General features: G+C 33.4%; 1 protein-coding gene across 1 annotated transcript; it reads right to left on the reverse strand.

The window, feature by feature from the left end:
• Positions 1-7,621: 7,621 nt before the first annotated feature.
• LOC133191962 (titin-like) lies at positions 7,622-18,789 on the reverse strand. Its single transcript, XM_061327751.1, has 8 exons — positions 18,647-18,789; positions 17,894-17,954; positions 17,428-17,545; positions 16,543-16,746; positions 16,255-16,308; positions 15,823-15,860; positions 9,123-12,059; positions 7,622-8,957 (listed from the first exon to the last, which is right to left on the reverse strand). The coding sequence occupies exons 2-8, from the start codon at positions 17,951-17,953 to the stop codon at positions 8,670-8,672; spliced, it is 3,699 nt and encodes a 1,232-aa protein (XP_061183735.1). The 5' UTR covers position 17,954; positions 18,647-18,789; the 3' UTR covers positions 7,622-8,669.

Genomic DNA, 18,789 nt, shown 5'->3' on the forward strand with positions numbered 1-18,789 from the left:
AATCAGTTTTTCAATTCAATTAAGAAAAAAAATGACTAATTTAATTTTATTGGACAATTTGGCAGGAATGGCATTGTATTGCAGCAGAGTGCAGTAAAGAGTGCAGTATGATGCAATTCTACTTGTATTTAAACAAGCACAATTATTTTACTTGTCAATGTATTAGAAATATTCCCCACCATCCACCCTCCAAAGACAGCTTTTATATACAATTTGTCCTTGTGATTGAATGTTTATTTGGAAATTTGCATAATGTAAGTTTTGTTTCAAAGTTCGATAACTCAAATAATGTCCCTTTGAACAACGTAGGTAAAACGATCATTGATTTCTGCTTTATATTATGTAAATGTTTAAGCAATGCTAACGAGTAACAGGCTTGTATACTATATATAAGGCGTTGGAGAGACATTCACAAATGACCATGTGTTAAAGTCAGAGTAAATAACGGTTACGGGTAATGTCGCGTGTAAGGGACTTAGTGTGAGCTTATCTCACTAAACAAGTACTGCTAAGCAGTATTGAAAAGCCTCTTTGATTGTTCTACAAAGTCATCGGCGCTTTGTTTGAGGTTCAAAATATTCACTCATCAGTCAAACAGGAAAGGTTATATTTTTTTCACTGTTTTGCCTAATAATAAAACTTGACCAACTATGTTTTAATTAGACAGTACATCGAGTATTACAATGCAATGTATTGTAGGACAGTTATATTTTTATTTAGAAACAAAATTAATTATCTTGCAATTAAAGAACTTCACTCGACACTCCAATTTTCCTCGGGATGTTTCGCATATATCCATATCAGTCTTTCAATAAAGAGAAATCAGCAAAAGTAACTGTTCTTTGATGAGAACTTAGCTCTAAATACTGTTATCAGAATATATTCTGTTTATACTTCCTGGTGCTTATATGCATCACTCTCAAAATTAACACTCATTAGTCAAACATGAGATTTCTCTCTTTTTCAATCTTTCAGATACCCAAACTAGGCGTTGCATAAAATAATAAACGGCAATGAAAAAATTTGTCGAAAAATCCTTCGACATTATTACTGCATTGTTAATTTAGATTCCTATGAAAGAGAACAATCTTAAAAGAAAATGTGAATGAAAATATTCCATCCAGTCTGTTTTTCAAAACTTTTTATAGAAATAAAAATATATTAGAAAATATGTTAATTTACACCTTATTTTCAATACCATAATGTAAAACAAAAATGAACTTCATTTTACTGAATGACATTGCATTGTAGTGCAGTGCAAAAAAATGCAGTTAAATTCTTATTATGGTCAACAGTATAAATTCTCTTGCAAACAAAAAATTCCACTCATCAGTCATAAAGGAGTGTTCATTTCTTTTGGATCTTTTACGCATACTCAAATAAGTCATTCGATAAAAAAAATAACCAGTAACACATAACCTTGCAAAAGTCCTTCGACTTAACTACTGATTGTTAATTTTGATTCATATCAAAAGAAACAAATATTTGAGAATATGAGAATAAAAGAAATGCTCTCTAGTCTGGTTTTGAAACCTTTTTTTCAAAGCATAAAATGAAAAAAAAAAAGTGTGTGTTTTCAATCAGTTTTTCAATTCAATTAAGAAAAAAAATGACTAATTTAATTTTATTGGACAATTTGGCAGGAATGGCATTGTATTGCAGCAGAGTGCAGTAAAGAGTGCAGTATGATGCAATTCTACTTGTATTTAAACAAGCACAATTATTTTACTTGTCAATGTTTTAGAAATATTCCCCACCATCCACCCTCCAAAGACAGCTTTTATATACAATTTGTCCTTGTGATTGAATGTTTATTTGGAAATTTGCATAATGTAAGTTTTGTTTCAAAGTTCGATAACTCAAATAATGTCCCTTTGAACAACGTAGGTAAAACGATCATTGATTTCTGCTTTATATTATGTAAATGTTTAAGCAATGCTAACGAGTAACAGGCTTGTATACTATATATAAGACGTTGGAGAGACATTCACAAATGACCATGTGTTAAAGTCAGAGTAAATAACGGTTACGGGTAATGTCGCGTGTAAGGGACTTAGTGTGAGCTTATCTCACTAAACAAGTACTGCTAAGCAGTATTGAAAAGCCTCTTTGATTGTTCTACAAAGTCATCGGCGCTTTGTTTGAGGTTCAAAATATTCACTCATCAGTCAAACAGGAAAGGTTATATTTTTTTCACTGTTTTGCCTAATAATAAAACTTGACCAACTATGTTTTAATTAGACAGTACATCGAGTATTACAATGCAATGTATTGTAGGACAGTTATATTTTTATTTAGAAACAAAATTAATTATCTTGCAATTAAAGAACTTCACTCGACACTCCAATTTTCCTCGGGATGTTTCGCATATATCCATATCAGTCTTTCAATAAAGAGAAATCAGCAAAAGTAACTGTTCTTTGATGAGAACTTAGCTCTAAATACTGTTATCAGAATATATTCTGTTTATACTTCCTGGTGCTTATATGCATCACTCTCAAAATTAACACTCATTAGTCAAACATGAGATTTCTCTCTTTTTCAATCTTTCAGATACCCAAACTAGGCGTTGCATAAAATAATAAACGGCAATGAAAAAATTTGTCGAAAAATCCTTCGACATTATTACTGCATTGTTAATTTAGATTCCTATGAAAGAGAACAATCTTAAAAGAAAATGTGAATGAAAATATTCCATCCAGTCTGTTTTTCAAAACTTTTTATAGAAATAAAAATATATTAGAAAATATGTTAATTTACACCTTATTTTCAATACCATAATGTAAAACAAAAATTGAAACTTCATTTTACTGAATGACATTGCATTGTAGTGCAGTGCAAAAAAATGCAGTTAAATTCTTATTATGGTCAACAGTATAAATTCTCTTGCAAACAAAAAATTCCACTCATCAGTCATAAAGGAGTGTTCATTTCTTTTGGATCTTTTACGCATACTCAAATAAGTCATTCGATAAAAAAATAACCAGTAACACGTAACCTTGCGAAAGTCCTTCGACTTAACTACTGATTGTTAATTTTGATTCATATCAAAGGAAACAAATATTTGAGAATATGAGAATAAAAGAAATGCTCTCTAGTCTGGTTTTGAAACCTTTCTTTCAAAGCATAAAATTAAAGAAAGTGTGTGTTTTCAATCAGTTTTTCAATTCAATTAAGAAAAAAATGACTAATTTAATTTTGATTGGACAATTTGGCAGGCATGGCATTGTATTGCAGCAGAGTGCAGTAAAGAGTGCAGTATGATGCAATTCTACTTGTATTTAAACAAGCACAATTATTTTACTTGTCAATGTATTAGAAATATTCCCCACCATCCACCCTCCAAAGACAGCTTTTATATACAATTTGTCCTTGTGATTGAATGTTTATTTGGAAATTTGCATAATGTAAGTTTTGTTTCAAAGTTCGATAACTCAAATAATGTCCCTTTGAACAACGTAGATAAAACGATCATTGATTTCTGCTTTATATTATGTAAATGTTTAAGCAATGCTAACGAGTAACAGGCTTGTATACTATATATAAGACGTTGGAGAGACATTCACAAATGACCATGTGTTAAAGTCAGAGTAAATAACGGTTACGGGTAATGTCGCGTGTAAGGGACTTAGTGTGAGCTTATCTCACTAAAAAAGTACTGCTAAGCAGTGTTGACAAGCGTCTTTGAGTCTCAAAATATTCACTCATCAGTCAAACAGGAAAGTTTATATTTTTTTCAGTGTTTTGTCTAATAATATGATGAGAACTTAGCTCTAAGTACTGTTACAAGTATTAGCTTTCCTTAAAAGCTTTTCTGACTTGAGCAAATTCATTTTTAAGGGAAGAATCAAGAAAAAAAATAAATCCAGTGTTATCAACATGACTCTGAGTCATGAAATGAATTCTTTTGCTAAAAAAACAAAAGTTCAATGTGGCATCAACATAAAATAAAAGTTGGAGGTGAATTTATTCTTTATGTACACTACATTACTTGTAATTTCTTTTTTTTTTTTCATGGACGTAGGAACCGGGGAAGGAGGGGGGATTTTGCCGATTTATACATGCATGTACCTGTTTTATGCTTGTGTCCGCTAATGTAAATATTAATTTCTGATTACGTTTTTATGCTCTACGAGGAATATAAGGAATGTATAAGGATGTATAAGGAATTTTTCCTTGATAGCCTATGTCCAAAGAAAACTGTAAATTTCAATTTCTTCCACTGGGCCTGTTGATGAATACAAAGATATAACCAGTGCTTTTGAAAGAAAGTTACAACTCATAAAAATCTTAACATCAATTAGTGAACAATTTTGATAATTAATTTTTTTTTTTTAAATAATAAACGTGTTACAAATGAGCTAACATCTTTGCATTTAAGCAAAAGAATATTCAACAATATATACATTGTATACTTTACTTTGATATTTATTTATTAAACTATAAATAAACCAAATGTCTGCAAGTTATGAATATGTGTAGATATATAAAAATTCTAAAGGTAGAGAGACTTAGTATGCATTGAAAATAAACATCCATTAGTTAATAGGGATGCGCGATTTTATCGGTATACCGGTATATCGTGATTTTTAATTGCGTGATACGTATCGTGATACGGAGACTAAAATACCGGTATTTAGGTACATAGTTTTAAATTCCAGAAAATTATTCATTTATTTGTTTAATCTTTCAAATTATAATTACAGGAAGTGTAAAAAATGTTGAAAGGGGTAAAAGAAAGGCATTCTAGCATCCAAAATTGCTTGATATTATGTCAATAAAAAAATGAAAAAAGTGAAGTTATGTTTTTCCAGCATATTTTTCGGAAAAATTATGAATATTCATTTAAAATTATTGTAAAAATTGCTTGTAAAAATATCATGATATTATCGTGATATCTTGGGGGGAAATCGTGATATATCGCGATACGAAATTTTTGGCGATACCCATCCCTCTGATAAAGATAATCGACAAGTGTTTGACCTGACCAGCTTCATTCCTTCTGTTATGCTGGACATGAATGGTGCATTTGAGAATGGCCAAATATTATGTAACTTGTAATGTATAATGTGATAATAATGACAACAGCTCCAATGCTCTGGCTTGTTTGGGTGTTTAGCTTGTTTCCTTTACTCCTCATGCTTTCCAGTTGATAATGAAGATAGTATGAAGTTTCCAAGATCAAGTTATCACAAGTATTCTATTGAACGACTTGATCAACAAGCCTTGGCTAAATCTAGTACTGTCTGACTCTATGACGTCAGACATTCAGAATATATTCTGTTTAATCTTCCTGGTGCTTATCTGCATCACTCTCAAAATTTACACTCATCAGTCAAACACGAGATTTCTCTCTTTTTCAATCTTTCATATACTAGTATGTATATATAAATTCAGTAAAAAAGTGGGCGTCCTCATTATCGAACGGAGATTCAAGAAATTAATTGTGATGACCCCTGCCTTTGAAAACTTCGTAAATACACACTTTTATTAAATGTAATTACATAAAGTTGTGGATTGGATATTGACCATTCTTGCAATGAAAAGGAAAATGCTCGTTTTGAAAGTTTCTTTTGTCGCAAATTTCGCATGTCCTTAAGTGCAGCTATCCTTTATATCACAGCTCCCTATTGCCTATAATAGGAGAATCATATTGATTTTGAAGTCAAAAGTTCAAAGGTCAGAAATTCACACATTGCAAAATATGATTTCCAAGATGATATCTCAAGTTTTCTTTGAACTTTTTCAGTGAAATTTCATATCATAACTCAATATCTTAAGAAAGATTTCCACAGATTCTGAATTATTGCGCGCATTTATTCAATTAGAGCTTATTCAATAGTTTGCAGAATTAATGCGCGCATATTAATGGAATTGTTGCTCTCTTCGAATTCGAAAAAGCCTGTTATCAACATTGATTGAATAATTGAATTTATACGTATTATTGAATTATTTGTCTTCAATTAAATTATTGCTTGCAAACATTAATTAAATTATTGCCAGAGCGTATGATACGCCCGTCAAGTTCAATTATCATAAACAGTTAACAGTGCAAGTAAGAAAATCATGTCAACCTTCAGCTTGATACAAAGATTTCAAAGAATTTTCCATTTCTGGTGATTGATGTGCATCTCCTGTGGTGTAGGTATCATTTTCCTTCGAGTCTAACGCGCTAACCACTACGCTTCACATCTCCTGCGAATATTGGCACTTAACTCATGTTTGTGATATGACTGTTGATTAATTAGACTTTCAAGTATTTCTCAGAAATATGCGAATGTTGTATCATAAAAGTGTATTTTTAAGGTATAGTGGGTATTGCTCCGTGTTTTTATTAACTAAAAAAATTATTTTTTTTACGCAAACTTCGAGGATACACTTTCAAAAAATGGAACAAAGACCCACTCATATCGAAAATTGTATTATAGCTTGAGAAAATGGTCCATTTTGCCCTCTTCAGTGCGTGTATGCTTTTTCATAGGCAAATAATTTCAATCTTTGTGAGATTTTAGCAAATTTTGGAAATTTTAAATTAAAGTATACTTTAATGTTAAATGAAATATCAAAGAAAATTTTGTTATAATTAAGATTTAATTTTTCACGTTCATAGCTCTATTGGCATTTTGCTCGCCTTGTTGCCCATCTTCATTTTGAAAGTAATGGCTAGTCAACAAGAACTTTTAATCTGACACGAACTATCAAAGGCAGATTTTATCTGCCCATTTTCTCAAGAGATATAGATAACACCTGCTTGATCAAAGATGCTCTACTAGAAATCTCCTTTCACTAAAATTATTTAAAATTAGTCTCTGATTTGACAAGCATTTTTCATCAGTTACATGTATCAAACTTTACCTTGACCACTGCTTGATGACTACATTCATGGGAGAAGTGCATGGATTTTCTCTCATTATTGACATAAAAGACATTGTTATAGATTGCTGTAAAGAATATCATGATAAAAAGAGTGTATTTTCTTGAAATAACATTTTTTCATAAGGTTAATGCGATACTCTTACATCTGTTGGGACTGTTTAAAAAAAACTTAGTTTTTTGTTAAAAAATATACCTGAATTAAAGGTCACAGTGACCTCTAAGGATAAGACATACCTACCTATAAATGTACAATAAATGACCAAGTTTGGTAGTTCTAGGTCTCATACTATTAAAGTTTTGAGCTGGACACTAAAAGCTACATGTAACAGATGGATGGAGATGAACAACATACATGTAATATGTCCTGTTTTAAGACAGGCGTATAAAAAGTATGCCACCTGGCAGAACACTGGAAGACCATGTTATATCATTTATATTTATTACATGCTATAATGAAAATGTTTACAAATTTGATCAGTGTACATGTTTATAATCTACATTCAATTAAAATCTCTTCTTCTATAAACATTATTTACAACCTTAATTCTGCAAGCACAGTAAATGAATACCAGTACTAATTCACTCTGCATCAAAATAACATAATGAATGCACTGCGGTCAAAATGTTTCAAACATTACATGTACCAGATTTGTGTAGAATGAGACATATATATATATATATATATATATATATATATATATATATATATATATATATATATATATATATATATATATATATTCTGAAGTTTTTCTTTTTTAAAAAATGTAATTATTTTTACAATTACAATAGGTACATGTGTATGCATTCCACCTTATTAAAGGAGTGTCACTATTAATTTCTGATACTCTTAGAGCTTTCATCTCTTCATACAATGAAATGAAAAAAAATCACCAACAAAAGGAATGTCTGTTACGTGAAATTTTAGCACATTCAAAGCAAGATACGTGTAACTTTCTACCACTGATACTGTACATTTGTAAGATCAATCTACAGTACATGAACATAACAATGAAACAAAGCTAATTTAATGCAGCTTCAGAATCAATTCTCTAGAAGGGCAAGGACCAGATCCATATCACTGAACTACAAGCCTACAAACAACACAAGGATGGTGATGGCAAATAAAACAAGTGTATGCAATGAAAACAACAGTGACCATACATAATGCATCTACTTACACTAGGATCATGTCAAGCCACTGTGAATAAATGAAGTTAATTAGGAACCACACATTTTTATAAAGAGTATATAAAGCACATGGACATATGTTGCAGATCACAGCTACGATAGCTACTATAAAAATGTGTCATCCAAGCATGCTTATTGAACAGCATAACACAGCAAGTACTGCAGTACAATTGTATACAGTCTAACAGAGCATGCTTACTGTAACAATCATGATATTCATCATGTTAATTCATGCAAAACAAAAACACTAACAAATTTTGGACATGATCATAATATTATGAGACTCAGTATTGTAACACTACATAGTAATGGTTGTACAACATCAATCACGGTATTATGCACATTTTTTTTTTTATCTCAAAGTGACAGATACATCAAAAAATTCCTTCCTTTCATAAAATTGACCAAACATCCTTCTCATTACATAATCCAGATGCACAAAATTCAGAACTTTAATTACAAGACCAATGTTCACTTTCTTCAAAAACCTCATTCCTAACATTTCCTAATAAAATTCTACAATGCATAAGTAGTTAAGAGAGTCAATTTTCTCCAGATGATACTAATGTAGAAGCTTTCACCAAGCAGTTAATCTTTGTAGCCTACTGCTGGATCTCGGAATACACCGGATCTGCTCCAGCTGATTGTGCTTGATCTGGCTGCTGCATGATGTACTGGACAGTTCCATCCTGGTCAACAATAGCATGGGTGGCATTCTCACTCCCATCTGCACTCTGTACTATGATGATGGTCTCCTGTCCTGAATCACTCTGCAGAGTGGTCAATGCTTGTCCCGAGAGGATCTGAGTCGGGTCACTGACAACAGCTGTATGGTAGTCTCCTTCTGCTCCAGCCACTGTCACATAGGTCTGTCCATCTTCCATTTGTCCCTGTAGGGAATATTAAGTATGATTTATTGATCGATTTTTCAAGTACATGTAGTGCGTTAATACATGTATACACATAATTCACACTTAATAACTTTGATTAAATTTAATGACAGACAAATCAGCCAGAACTACTGAAAGAAATCCTAAATTTTCATTTCAACTTACCTCAGCTCCTTGTTCATCTTCATCAGATTCATCATCAGGCATCATTTCATCCTCCTCTACTTCTTCAGTTAGTTCAAACTTCCTGATGATAGCTTGTGCTGCCTCACCTGCAGTGACATGAATACGGCCTATGTGCTCCAGAAGCATTTTCTTTCTTTTAAATGTTTCGTGGCACATGTCACACTGGTAAGGTGACAGTTTCTTGTGGACCAACTGAATATGGGACATAAGATTTGATTTGTTATTGAAGCATCTTCCACAGTCTCCACATTTGTGTGGCTTTTCTCCTGTATGGATCAGCATGTGACGATCCACATGGTATTTCTTGGTGAATCGCTTCTCGCATACAGAGCAGATAAAAATCTTCTGATTGGGTGATTTCCATCCTTCATGAACTCTCTTCGTATGGCCAATCAGGGCTCCAAGTGTCTTGAAAGCAGCTTTACATGTATTGCAGAGATATTGCCTAGTATGCAGATGCATTCCCTTCATGTGCGTATTCAGATTACCTCTGAATGCAGAGGCATAATCACAGTGAGGGCATTTGTAAGGTTTGCGTCCAGAATGCACTGTTCTCATGTGGGAACTCATTCCTGTTTTTAGCACCACCTTTCCACAGATTGGACAAGGAATTTGCATTCTGTTTTGCTGATGGAGCTCCATGTGCCTCTTGATATTCTTGGCTACTTTTCCACATTCTGGGCATTGTTCCCCTTCTTCTACATTGCCCTGTACTGAAACCCTCATAATCTTCTCTCTCCACTTGGCATTCCTCATCTCCTCCTCATAATCAGTTTCATCTTTGTGCTTCCCTTTTATATGTTTTACCAATCCAATGAAAGCTTTGTCACAAAAAGGGCAATTCAAAGCTTCCTCTGTATTTCTAATACCTCTCCTCTTGTTCTCCATCTCCTCAAACAATCCTACATCTTCTTCCCTTTTACCCCTCTTCTTCTTTGGGGAGTCAAAATCATCCTCCATACTTGTCTCCATGTCTTGTCCAATGGGACCAAACTTCTTTTTCTTCAATCTAGGATCTGTCTGTGTCAAGACAGATCGTTTTCCTGGAGATTCCTCAATCAATTCTACTTCCACAAAATTGGTTTGTGTGCCTTGGGACACATCTTTTGAAGTTCCAGGCTGAGCTGTCATGATATTGTCAATGTCTATTTGATCAAAGTCATAGACGTCTCCTGTATGCATTGAACCTTGTGCAGGTTCCTTCAACAAAGTATGACCTTTGGATGATGGTCCTGCTTCAGATTGTTCATACTTTATTGTACCAACACTGGGTCCAGTGGAAGCATCAGATGTGGCAGCATCATTTGTCTGCCCCCTTTGTTTTTTTGCAGGGGTGGGCGCATCATCAGTTGTAGAGTCTTGAGATTCAGTGTCCTCATCTCCTCTGCTACGTTTCTTTGATAATGTAGCTGTTGCAGTAGGAGTTCTTTTAGGAATTTTTTCCTCAGAATCCCCTTTTTTTGGTCTTCCTCTCCCTTTTGGGGTCTTTTCTCCAGATTTTGATGGTCTGCCACGCTTTTTCTTGATTTCAACATTTTCTTCCTCTTCTTCCTCATTTTCACTAAGTTCAATAGGAACATCATCCACTTCCATTTCCAAATCTTCATCTTTTTCTGTACTCTGATTCTTTTTACCCTTTCCTCTCTTCTTAGTTTCACTGCTAGGAGTTGATGGTTCCTCTTTAATTGTTTTTCTTGTTATTCTTGGAGTAGTCTCTACTTCACTCTCAGCTTGCTTTTTGGGTCTACCCCTTCCTCGCTTTGCAGATTTTGGCTCCTCTGGTTCTACTTCTTCCTCCCCCTCCTCTTCCTCATCTTCCACAGTCTCTTTTGCTTGTTTTTTTGGACGTCCTCTCCCTTTTTTAGCAGGTCTTCCTCTGCCTTTTTTAACTGGTTCTTCCTCTTCTTCTTCAACCTCTTCTTCCTCTTCCTTCATTTCTTCTTCCTCCTCCTCTCCTTCCTCCTCTTCTTCCTGAACTTGTTTCTTGGGTCTTCCTCTACCACGCTTTGCAGACTTTACTTCTGGTGTTCCTTCCTCCTCTGCCTCATTTTTCTTAGGTCTTCCTCTACCCTTAGATGGTGTTACTTTCTCTATGCTTTCTTCTGCAGCTGTTTCTTTTAAAGATGATCGACGACCCCTCTTCTTAGGTTCAGAATCACTTACTGCTGGACTAGGAGTAGGTTTGCCTCCCTTTGGTGGCCTACCACGCCCTCTTGTCTTAGGTTCTGGTGTTTCTGATATAGAACTATCTATATCAGATTCTTTAGCTGCAGATTTTCTACCCCGTCCTTTGCCTACTGGCTCTGTTTCCTTTGTCATTTCCTCTGGGCTTGGTTCTTCTTCTTCGTCATTTTCATCTGCCTTTCCTCTCCGTTTTGGGTAAGTTTTCACTGCTGATTTGATGTTCTTTTGATTACTCTGTTCCGGTTCATCATCTTCCTTCTCCTCCTCCTCCTCCCCCTGCTCCTCTTCCATTGCTTCCTCAGCTGTTCCTGATGTCTGTGCAGTTTCCTCCTCCTCTTCTTCTTCTGCCTCTAACTCTTCATCCACTGCCTCCTCCATCTGGTCATCATCAATGTCTACACCATCTCCCTCAGGGGACTCAACTTCTCCAACACCATTTCCTTCTGGGATGTCTTCTTCACCTGTGTTCTCACTTTCAGTATTCATTTCCTGTTGCTCTTCTTCAGTTTCTGCTGTCACTGCTTCACTTTCATCACCAGTATCTTGTCCCAAGATATACTCCTCTAAAGTACCTTGAGTTTCTGGTTCAGTCATATTTTTGTCAGTGGTTTCTTGTACAAAGTCCTCTACAGTTTTTTGAGCCTCTGATTCAGATATAACTTCCTCAGATTTCTCTGGTGCAACTTCGTCATCTTGTTTAACTTCTTCTTTCTGTTCAACTTCTTCAGTTACCTACAATTTTTTTTAAATGTAATGCATATATAAAAGTGTCAACTTAATCATACTTTTTTGAGTCAAAGAAGCTGCACACAGGGTTGCAAATAACACTTAAAAACCTTAGGGGCTCCTAACTTCACAAGTTTTACAAGCCCACATTGATATTTTTGGGGCCCACAATTTTTTGTTCACTCAGTTTTAAAAAAATTTTGATCTTTTCTTATAATCTCAGAGAAAAATACTTTGCTGTCCACGGTCTTTCATTTAAATTTTTCCTGCGGGTTTCAGCACCACTTGTATGAAATTTCATGTTTTCATTCACTTTCAAGACATGTATTTTGAATTATATAATTCTACTGTAAAATTACACAGAGCATGTTTTATCAACTTTATAAAGTTCGTAACGTGAAATATTTTTACTCATGGTAGTAGACAGTTCTAATATTAAAATGATATTGTCCTACGGACCTGGTGTGGTGAGGGCTTGTCCTGAGACACAGTTTGATTATTCTAACTACCATGTTTGCAGCAAAAAAACAGAAAACGTCTTCAACACACTTATTTCGGAAAAAAAAATAAATGAATAAAAAGCTGCTAATTGTGAACAAGAGGCCCAGGGGCCACATCGCTCACCTGAGCACTGTGGCTATGAAAAAAAGCAAGAATCAGTTTAGTATTGCAAAGCTTAAATGCATAAGTGGTCCTGACCTACCCCTAAAAGGGACAGGGGTATGATTTGAACAAAATTGAATCTACACTAACTAAGGATGCTTACATTTTTTTTGACTAACTGTGACTTTTTTCTTACAAGTTTAAACTTTCATTGTGGCCCCTACCTACCCCTGAGGGTCATCAATTGATCAAACTTCAGCGATTTTTTTCTACCCATTGGGAAAGGGTCCGGTAATGGTTCAATTGGGAAAAATAGCATCGAAGTAGAACAAAGGAGAATTTTCTGTCATTAAACAAATAAAACATATTTTCCGTTTATTCCAACCTCATTACCTATTACTCCGTGTTTAAAAGAATAAACAAGTATTTATTGTTTTTCAAATCAATGTCCCTTGTTTTTCGCATTTTCATGCTTTCAATTTGTCAAAATGTATGACACTACGCTACACCACAGGTACCGCTATATTATGACTAATCTCTACTTTCGATTTAAGCGGAAGTGAAAGAATTAGTCAACTTGTACAATGTTTCATTTAAAAAGAAATATGATGCCATCATAGTCTGTTGCTTGGCAGTTGAATTGGGAAATTTTATCTCAGAATAGGGAAAAATTAACGTTTTTTGGCATTGGGAATGGTACCATTTATCGGTACCACTTATATAAGGAAAAAAAACGCTGAACTTGAATCTACACTATCTGAGGATGCTTCCATATAAATATGACCAATCATGGCTTTGCTGTTCTTGAGAAGAAGATTTTTTAAGATTTCTCCTATATATTCCTATGTAAAAGTTTGATCGTCCATTGTGGCCCCACCCTACCCCAGGGGTCATGATTTGATCTAATTTGAGTCTACACCACCTGAGGATGCTTCCATATAAATATGACCAATCATAGCTTTGTTGTTCTTGAGAAGATTTTTTGAAATTTTTCTTATATACTCCTGTGTAAAACTTTGATCGTCCATTGTGGTCGTACCCTACCCCCAGGGGTCATGATTTGAACAAATCTGAATGAATCTACACCACCTGAGAATGCTTCCATATAAATATGACCAATCATAGCTTTGCTGTTCTTGAGAAGAAGATTTTTCAATATTTCCCCTATATATTCCTATGTAAACTTTGATCGCCCACTGTGAGTGACCCCACCTTACCCCCAGGGGTCATGATTTGAACAAACTTGAATCTACACTACCTGAGGATGCTTCCACATAAGTTTCATATTTTTTAACACAGTTGTTCTTGAGAAGAAGATTTTTGAAAGATGCCATAAATTTTTCATGAATTCGCAATTATCTCCCCTTGGAAGATGGCATGGCCCTTCATTTGAACAAACTTGAATCCCCTTTATCCAAGGATACTCTGTGCCAAGTTTGGTTGAAATTGGTCCAGTAGTTCTGGAGAAGAAGATGACAATGTGAAAAGTTTACGACAACAACTACGACGACAATGACAGACAAGGGACAAATTTTGATCAGAAAAGCTTACTTGAGCCTTCGGCTCAGGTGAGCTAATAATATACAGTGTGCATTTCAATAGGATATGGATGAAAACTTGCTACTGTTGATACAAACAAGGAAAATTAAATAAATGTTGAAGGAATTTTCGTACTTTTAAGGAAGAGTATCATCGACACAATTCTGGGTCTTGAAAATATTTTATAGGAAGAAAACAGTTAAAACAAAAGTGCATTTAAAAGTGGAAATAAACCATTATCAGGTTCTGGAAAAGGTCCAACAAAATTCTTACTCGCCATGTGGGTGATAACATGCTTAAATAGTTGGTTGCCCACAGACAATATTACTCATATTTGTGAGTGAGCAAGTGGTTATTTGCAACCTTGGTATAAATCAATGAAGTATAACATTTTTATAGTGCATACATTTACAACAAACATTTATTTATAAACTAGTGTTATAAGCTACATATAAAGAATTACTTGGTACTGAATGTTTACATGTCTGAAAATAGTGGGTATATTTCATAACTTACTTAATATTAATAATATATTTTTATATCACTTTTTTTTTTTGATTTTATAAATTTGATCCTAAAACATAGTAAAATATATAACAAGTAACAATTTAAGGACCTAATTTAAGAATATTCAAGAGATCATTATAAAGACATACTTCATGTCATCTAGCTGAAGAAATAGTGTAATAATGACTTAGAAGACTACATAAAAATCTAACTTTTATACAACATAGTATAATACTAAACTGCTGCCCTTTTAAATGTGTGTAGCATCAATATGTTCATCTTCTATTTTTGATACAGTCACACAAAATATTTCTTTTTGATAAAGGTTTTAGGAGTCTCAATGTTTTTGAAAAGATCCACTGTACGTTCGACCACTTTTTTCATTACATTTTTTATATCTGACTCTCTACATAATCTAGATCTATGTATCTAGTAGACACAATTCTGAAGTCAACTGAATAAATGAAAAAAAAAAAAGCAGATTTAAAGATGACATAGGCCCCCAAATATACTTAGAATGACATCTTTAACTATTTTGTAGTTTATTTTTTCATGTTGTAGGATTTTTGCATCCATTACCCAGAGCTGCCAACATCATAAAATGAAAAATAGCAAGGATGGGGTCAAGAGGCCATCTAGGCTTCCAACCACTGAAGATTTTTTGTTTACTTTAAAACATTAAAATGATTTAGATTGCAAGTCAGCCAGCCTCCTATAAATGGTCATGACAATACAAGCAAACGTTGTAGGGACTACATCTTTTATAATTATAATAATGAATACTTAAGACTGACAGCTATGAAAATTCCAGTTTTTCAAACATTTGATGGAGAAAAAACAAAAATTTGATGAATAAATAGAGAAATCGTACACATATTTTAGATGCTCAAATCATAAGCCTTACATTTGCATTGTGTTTGATCTTCTTGATCAGGGTAGTAAACTAGAAGATCAACAATGTAAAAGTTTACAGGCAGTCTCAAAATCAACTGCCTTTTAATATGAACAATCCATGTTTAACATCCACGAAAGTAAAATATAACAACTATATTGTTACATTACATTGTTTCTTGGGATTAGAGAACTTCAGTGACACTAGTAATAATGATTCTCGTCTTACCTCTTTTTCACCTTCAGATGTTTGAACAACTACACCCTCTACAACAAAAAAAATTGTTGCAGTGTTAATAAATAGAACAATTTATCAAAATATTTACTGGAACAATTTTTTCAAAAATGCATGTTATAGAAATTAATAGTTCAAAATGTACATAAACATGATCAATGCACTTTTTGCCAAGTTGATTAATCAAGAATTAGCCTATTCAGAATGATTATAAAAATAATTCTATCAAAATAAGATTTGAGGTGAAGACTATTAAACTGATGCATCATAAGTGCCAAAATATGAACTCAGTTGCATTTATTTCTACAACACATTTCTTATGAGTTATTCTGTATGATATTAATGTTAGAAAGCTTACTTCTGATGAATATGAACACTTTCTTTTTTATATATACTTTCCTAAATATAAAATAATTTTTCACCTACCAGTAGTAACCTGTATAAGGACATTTGTACTAACAAGTTCTTCAATGTCATCAGCTGAAAGAATGACAATTTTTTTTAAAGCAAGCAAAACAAAATTGAAAAAGAATGTAATTCTACTGTTTTCACTTTTGATAATTTACCAGCTGAAATTCAAGCATTCATATATAAATACAGTAATAATATAATTAAAATTACATTAGAAAAATTATATATTTCCAATTTTTCATTAAGTCTCCAAATGGCTTAAATATTTAACAACAAAATAATCTCATCAAAACTAAACCAAACCTGGTGCACTTTCTGGTTCCACAGCAGAATCTGGCTCTTGGGCATTTGGGTTCTCTTCTGTTTTTTCTTCAACTACATTCTGCTCTATGGTGGACATTAACATTGACTCTTGTGTTTGCTGCATAAATTGTTCTAGGTCTTGTGTCATGACCTGCGTATCTGGAAGTGATGTCACTTGTGTCTCCGGGATCAGGGTTACAGCTCCTAAACATTCAACAAAAGAAGAATAGCTTTAAATGTGATTATGTACCTGGTATATATATGTATAGAGAGAGAGAGAGAGAGAGATTGTATAAAAGCAGGTGTAAATTAAATCAATTCAACATCTTGTCCAAAATTTTTGCTTTAAAAACAGCATTATTTGTAAGAATTTCAATATTGATTGAAGCTAGACATGTGACTACCAGTATATCTTTTTAAAATCATTTCTACCATTTATCAGTGGGTTGCAATTTTTCTGAAAAACCCACTAGCCCAAGGGCTACTGATCATTAAAAATTTACTAGCCCAAATCTCTAACTAGTCTAACAATTTTCCTGCAAACTGAAAACGTAACAAATTAAAGTGTCAAACGCTTTGGTGACAGGAACAAATTAACTTAGTTCTCAGTCAAAAGAAACCAGTCTATATAGAAATGCTACGGTAAACTGATGATCAAAAAAAAAAATTCTGTTCTGCTAGTCCAACGGACTATCGTTACATTTAAATTAGCTATCCCAAGTCTTAAAATGACTAGCCCTGGGCGTCAGGCTACTGTATATTTCAACCCCTGTTTATGCAGAATTAAACATTAATATGTCCTTAATCATTCATGACATAGATTCAAAATTTAAGAATCAAGCCAGAGCATCAGATTCACTCCTCAAGAACCCATCCATAATGTACCTAGATCCCCTGTTTCAGTTGTGTCTTGCACTGCTGTTATTTGACTGTTCATATCGGGAAAGCCATTAGTTGAGGTCACAGGAATTTCTTCCAATATGCCATCTGCTGCATTGTTGATCTAGAAAATAAAAAATATGAAGCGTATAAATATATATCCTTTATTTTCTCTATTTATGAATTTATATTGTTTATTGCATAAAGTGATGGTTCAAAAATGGGTATTGACATCGTATCCTTATAAAACTATATACTTTCTTTTAATTTCTTAAATTTATTCTATCAAATTGTAAAAAATTTTAACTTTACACTTTCTGTACATCTTTTGTGCATGAATTTTTCTCATTTAAAACATGTTCATAGGTAATGATTACAGAAATAATCATCACTTTTATAGTAACATTTAGCCAGGTTTCTTTAAAAATTATAATAATAACAATGACCAAAAAAATTTAATCATAATTTATACCTCTTGGGGTTTCCCTGATGAAATATTGACATCAACACTTTGTTCACCTATATTTTCCATTCTAAAAAAAAATAATATATATATATATATATATACATACTCTAATTGTACTTGTTTCATTTAAATATTGAGTTAAGAAATTTTCATTAAAAATGTGTACTGCAAGCATGCATAAATATGCAGCAACTGTTGTCACATGGTGTCTATGAACTATGACCCATGACCTACATTACATAGCCTAGCATTTTCAAAACATTTTTGTCCACATTAAAAAGAAAAAGCTGAAATTAAAAAAAAAAATTGTAGTTGTACTTTGGTCATCAGTATCAAATCATTGATCTCGTGTTTATTGTGGCATGTGGAACATTACTGTTTCGGAGATGATCGTATAATGGCTTTGCTAGAGAAATCGTTCAACCGGCTGGGCCTCTATCGTTTGAGCATAAATTTTCCGCCATATTGAATTGACAAGCGGAAACAAAAGAATGTGCTCCCAAATTAGTAAAATATACCCCAGAATCAAAGAAACACATTGAAAATTATAACTGAAACAACAAGATTGATGCACTACAATTGCTCTACATGTACTGAATAGCGCTATCGACGCAATCAATTGTCGCCCTTGCCCACTGACTACAAGGGCAGTTAACCACACAATCGCCATCATCGTTATAGCTTGGAAGTTATCGCCCGTAATTATATTTTCATGCTTTAAATTGACTTTAAAATGTTTTCTCTACGTTGACAACTTACCTTAAACAACAGATCTGCTTAAAAAATAAATGTTCTACTATTTTCCTCCCTAAATGACCATCATAATTTCAATGTGACGCCTTCTTTCGATTTTTTCCTTGATCGTGCACGCTTCCAAGATATTTACCCACAATGCCATTCTT

This window comes from Saccostrea echinata, unplaced genomic scaffold (genome assembly GCF_033153115.1).
Source record: "Saccostrea echinata isolate AGI-Se365-2 ecotype Australia unplaced genomic scaffold, CSIRO_AGI_Sech_v1 ptg000025l, whole genome shotgun sequence".
Classification (NCBI taxonomy): Eukaryota; Metazoa; Mollusca; class Bivalvia; order Ostreida; family Ostreidae; genus Saccostrea; species Saccostrea echinata.

What these genes read in the sequence shown, in the direction of transcription:
- LOC133191962 (XM_061327751.1), bottom strand. Translation starts at nt 17,953, where the DNA reads ATGGAAAATATAGGTGAACAAAGTGTTGATGTCAATATTTCATCAGGG. An exon ending in AACTGAAACAGGGGATCTAG is followed by an intron (nt 16,747 to 17,427) that starts GTACATTATGGA and finishes TTGAATGTTTAG; the next exon opens with GAGCTGTAACCCTGATCCCG. An exon ending in CATCTGAAGGTGAAAAAGAG is followed by an intron (nt 12,060 to 15,822) that starts GTAAGACGAGAA and finishes AAAAAATTGTAG; the next exon opens with GTAACTGAAGAAGTTGAACA.